This window comes from Branchiostoma floridae, chromosome 2 (assembly GCF_000003815.2).
Source record: "Branchiostoma floridae strain S238N-H82 chromosome 2, Bfl_VNyyK, whole genome shotgun sequence".
Lineage (NCBI taxonomy): Eukaryota > Metazoa > Chordata > Leptocardii > Amphioxiformes > Branchiostomatidae > Branchiostoma > Branchiostoma floridae.
Genome location: NC_049980.1, coordinates 20,429,080 through 20,434,300, shown reverse-complemented (window position 1 = coordinate 20,434,300; position 5,221 = coordinate 20,429,080). Strand labels below are relative to the sequence as shown.

The following is a 5,221-nucleotide window of genomic DNA, read 5'->3' as shown; positions in this document are numbered from 1 at the left end:
ACTATGAAAAATCCTGACTCTCTTTGTTCTCACCGACGAATTACTTCAATCTGCACCTAAACCTTTAATGATATGATTTTATATATAATACCTTTGCTTTTTTTTCTTCTTGGGGCTTACAGTTTGACAAAGCAAAACCATAAACTCTAAACTGTAAAATGTCACTGGCAGGAAATTTTGACCCTTCAGTGTTTGGGTCAGGGAAACCATTTAACACTAATAGGAAGGTGTGGTGTTGGAACAGCATAAATTATGAGCCTGGGGGGCTCCTACAGAATGTCTTTTGTATGTCACACCACCTCACCTGCATACCTTTCTTCCAAAGTGTGTAATCAGCCAGTTTAAGTTATGTGTAATCATACCACTCTATATCACCCATAGGCTACACTCTACATTCTATAAAGTGTAACCTGTGGGGGGTTGAATTTAGACGAATGCCTTGGGTTCCTTTCAAAATACTAGTAATTGGCAGGAACTTTGCATAATTTGTAAATCACTACTCCATTCGGGACCCCATGATATACACATGTAATCAGGATGCTGGCCTGTACCACCCAAATTGCAAGACTACATTTTGACAAAGCCCCAATTTTGCCCAGTCTAAGGATCAATCTTATGGACACTCTAACTGATGAATGGACAAAGTTAAAAGAGAACTTCAAGAGGTTTGAATGAATAAGTTTTTCTTAATTACATGTGATACTTGTACTGTATAAAATTGTCGGAACGTGACTTGCTGGCCACGTCATTCAAATAAGCACTACTAGTGAGATGCATCATGACTGACTGAGTCGATTGCCATTTTCCTCCAGTCACATTGACAAGTAAGAGCCACATGTGCAGGTCACTACACCGGGTTACAGGTGGGGAGGGGGGCAACCCATATTTGTCATGATCTAATAAAGAGTCAGAATAAACAGTTAAAAAAACAAACTTTCTAATCTAATACAACACTTGATTTATTCCTTTTTTGGCAATATCTGGACCTACAACGTATACTTTTTTCTCCTTAGTAGTGTTTCAAAAGTCAGGTTTATCTTCTTGCGTTCTTTGGAAGATCTACTATGCCAATTATAATACATCATATGTCCGGCCTCTTTAAAGCTACCATACATAAAATAGGAAATATGTACATTCTAGTAAGCCGTGTATGTACACTGTAATGAAAGGCTAACAAAACAGCTTTCTGAGCAACTTCAGAACAAAGTTTTCAGTCATCTTGAAGAGAAACTGATCTAATACTAAAATAGTTTTCATTTTGTGGTCAAATTAAACATAAAGATTATACATAGGTAGAGTCTGAATAAATATTATACTTGCCTTTGACTTGAAATGTTCATCTGTCCAATAGGTTAACTTTTTTTAAGTTTCTTTTTTGTGACATGGATGGAAAGAACAGTTAACATAGAAGACTACTGGTATGTGAAATTATCATAGCTTAACAAAAGTGCAACAAAGTTTTCACAGGTTGACATTCACTTATTTCAGTCTTTTTTATCCTCTAACATTGCACTTAATGACTGAGCAAAGTCGTCTTCCCCTGAGCTAGCACTTGCCTCACTGGATTGCTGAGTGTTATCAAGCTGATGCTGTTTCATCGCCTCACGCAACCGCTGCCGCCGCGCCTTTCTCTGGTGGGACCGCGAGGCCACGTGAGCTAAGAACAAGGATAATGGAAAAGAAAGTCATTCAGACCAAAATATGACGATAGAAACCAAGTTTCCAAACAGATCATATGTACCAGTATACTAACAATCCTACAAACAGATCATACCGGTATGAATGCTTAATGATTCATAAATGTGCTTTATGCTAATTGCCCTCCAGATGTCGGGATGCATTCAAACACATGCTGAAGTTGCTGGGGACTCCCGCTAAGTGCTCAAGCGAATACTCCTCCGGACTTACCAGGGAAATTTTTACCAACATCTGGACAATGACAATAAATTTTCCGTCTGCTGCTGTGTAAGGGAACCAAGAAGCACTATAATCTGTATTAATCAAGTAATGGATATTACTACTGCTACTACTCTAGACACTAAAAAACCTTTTGGCGACCAGATGTCCATAGAACTGTATCTAGATCGGGCTTAAGTCAGGCAACTAACAACAGCAGTCAAGAATAAAACATGAAGTTGTCCCACCTTCCCAGCTGAGCTGTCCTGTGATGATTCTCCCTCCACACACCTCACACGTGTACGCGGTATATCTGTCCACACGTCTGGGCTCTTCATAAGGTACAGGGGAAACTGGGGGGTCCTTACCCTGCATAACAGTGTCAACAATGTCATGGTCAGGACAGACATCTGTGAGGGACCCAAGATCCACTACCCTCTACACCTGTGGCTACATTATTTCAAATCTACCAGAGGTACAATCCACCAATGAACAGAAAGCTGACCTGTACATAGGCCTGGACGATGCTGAGTGCCGGCTGAAGGACGTCCTCCTCCCACCTGTCAGGGTAGTGGGTGGAGTCCACCTGGAACACCTGCGGCACATTCCCACCTGGACCTGCAAAAACACAGCAAAAGATGCAAAGAACATAAATGTATGAGCCTAACACCATCGTTGTGCTCAGAAGATATGCCTTCCATGTTTCTTTTATATCACACTAGCTATATGGATTATCATGCAATATGCTTAAGTCAGATAGGTGGCACTTTCAGCATTCTTTAACCTCTACTGTAAAGCTAAACTATTTTGTTACACTATGAACAATACAAGTCTTCTACCACAGGTTGAATGAAACATAACAGGAAAAGGTCCCAGCTGATTTGGAGGCAGATAGGATTAGGCTTATCACAATTAGGATCTACATTTTAAGAGTTGAGAAACCATACACCTCATATGTATAGTCATAGATAAACCAGCATAGCACTATACTTTACCAAGAAGTGAAGAAAGAAGTAGTCTACAGTGGTTTTAATATTGTTACAATCTTTCTGACACTGATATACTAGACCTTTGATACAACAACTTGTTTTAAGAGGGGTTAAACCATTAGAAAAACTAATGTTCTTGACTTGGCAAGAAATGTATCTTATTGATATCACTACACTTTTCACAACTGGCACAAGAAAAACGATACCAGAAGTGATAAATGCCTGCATATATCTATATATAAGCATATGTACTTCCCAACATCCCATTCCCTGATCCAATGTAGCTTGGAATTTGTACAAGCTATTTTCTTAAGTAATCAGTCATTCTTACTTCCAAGACATGACAGGGAAACTTAAGACCCCGGAGACCACCAAGACAAAGTCAAACAAAACTTGAGCCCAGTTGAAGTGATCTAAATGGAAACAACTGTTTGAGATCAGAGCGGTGCAGCAAAACCAATTACCATCCAGCCCAACCCTTTCCATCTGTTTTTCTTTCTTAGGCGATGTTGATTGTTCCCTTAGATTACTATTATCTTGAAAGATTTGAGTCACCCATACAGAATATCTCAACTGTAACTCAAGACTGGTGGGACACTACATACAAAACTAAAGCTATCAAATATGACACTCACCAACAAGACTACTCAGGAGACCGATAAAAGTATGTAGAAAGGTTGTTATTATTCATGGTATTTATAATACTTGTATCAACAGGAAAAATCATTGAAGGGTCTGGGTTTTTAACATCTTCTTTAGTTGTTTGTATCAGACATTCTATTTTGTATTGTATCTTGCTGTGTTAGGCCAGACACTCTGCTTGGAGAGTATTGGAGAGTATCTGGGACCCAAAAAAATTGATCACATTGGCCAGGCAGTAGAGGTAGGTCTGACTGTACAAGTAAAACTTCTATGTTCTTTTTCTTTCACTCGTCATACTGAAAAACATACCTGGAATTCTTTTGTCCTATTATCCATGAGAGTTGTTTAATCAACAATTATGACACACACCTTAGGTATAATGGGGACGAGACAACTGATACACCTGTCCATACCTACCCTGGAAACCAGACTTAAAGCCAGGGCTGGCAGAGAATTTGCAGCCAAGGCAGGTCTTCCTGAGGACCTTAGATAAGCAGACTGGGGATTTGTCATGCAGGGAGAGTTTGTCCGCTGTAGCTAGGCCAATCATCAAGTTCTCTCAGACCCTGGCCAAAAGTCTGGTTTCCAGGGTAGTCCATACCGCGTCATGACCCACAACCTGCGAATATAAGACAACTTTTTTTTACATACATTACTTAATTTCCTTTTAGTATCTTCCAAGGATTAAATTGTACATATAGGGCCAGATCAAGGATGATTATTTCTTAGGAGGAATGAAAGATGACTTTTCATTACGTCAACGTTACAATGATTTTTTTTTCTTGCCAATCTATACTTTGCTTTAATAAACTTTCATGATTTGAATCTTAATTTTCCATTGCCCTGCACAAGCAGTTTTTTCTCTTGTTATCTTCCTTTACTTTCTGCCATAGAGTTGATTCCCTTCCATAATCCATCTTGGTTTCTTCACAAAATACAAAATGTTATCCCCCCCACCCCCATTGGAATGTTAAACTTGTGGGGTCCTCGGGATAGCGTGTGCTGACATCTGAGGTGGAAAAAGAAAACCACAGCAGCAAACATTACATGTAAGGAGAGAGGCCTTGTAGGAAACACACACACCAACACACTAAGTGGTCCTTTCACCTCAACTTTCAATAGTTGTCCGTCCGCATTTTTCATGATTGACCATGCTGGAGGTTGGGATAGATGAAGTTGTGTGTAAGGAAAGGGATTGACCATATCGTTTACAGTCCGAACAAGAATTATCAGGGACTCAAAATACCCACAAAAGCTTCAAGATTTACAAAACATATCAACAGCTTGAAAGCTGAAAGAATGCATCATGACTCACATATTGTACAATAGAATATTTGCTGCCCTGAAATTTTTCTAAAGACTCAAGGATATCTTACAATGTATATTCTGAATTATGAAATGGCATGATATCTTACCTACTACATGTACGTAGTACACTCTAGATATAGAGTGATCACTTTGCAAGGTAAGGATCTGGTACATAAAAGTGTATCATTTGACCATGATCAAACTGGACTGTGAGTTTCCATTACACCACCCAGTAATCTTGAATCAAACAAATCAGCTAGCCTGGCTTTTATGTAATAATATTGCATAGCAAGCACAACTCCCATAACTAAAGGTACAGACTTACAATCTAAACACATTATTTTTACATTGATGGATGCAGTATTGTCCCCAGACAGGACAGTATA

At 39.1% G+C, this 5,221-nt stretch overlaps 1 protein-coding gene across 1 annotated transcript in view; it reads right to left on the bottom strand.

Annotated features, from left to right (window-relative positions):
• Window positions 1-941: 941 nt before the first annotated feature.
• Window positions 942-5,221, bottom strand: part of LOC118409541 (tRNA dimethylallyltransferase-like) — a 40,834-nt gene continuing 36,554 nt past the window's right edge. Inside the window, exons 8-10 of the mRNA XM_035810645.1 lie at window positions 2,402-2,514; window positions 2,145-2,265; window positions 942-1,657 (exon numbers count right to left, since the gene is read on the bottom strand). Coding sequence (XP_035666538.1) covers window positions 1,485-1,657; window positions 2,145-2,265; window positions 2,402-2,514 — 407 coding nt within the window. The 3' untranslated portion in view covers window positions 942-1,484. The remainder of the gene's footprint in view (window positions 1,658-2,144; window positions 2,266-2,401; window positions 2,515-5,221) is intronic.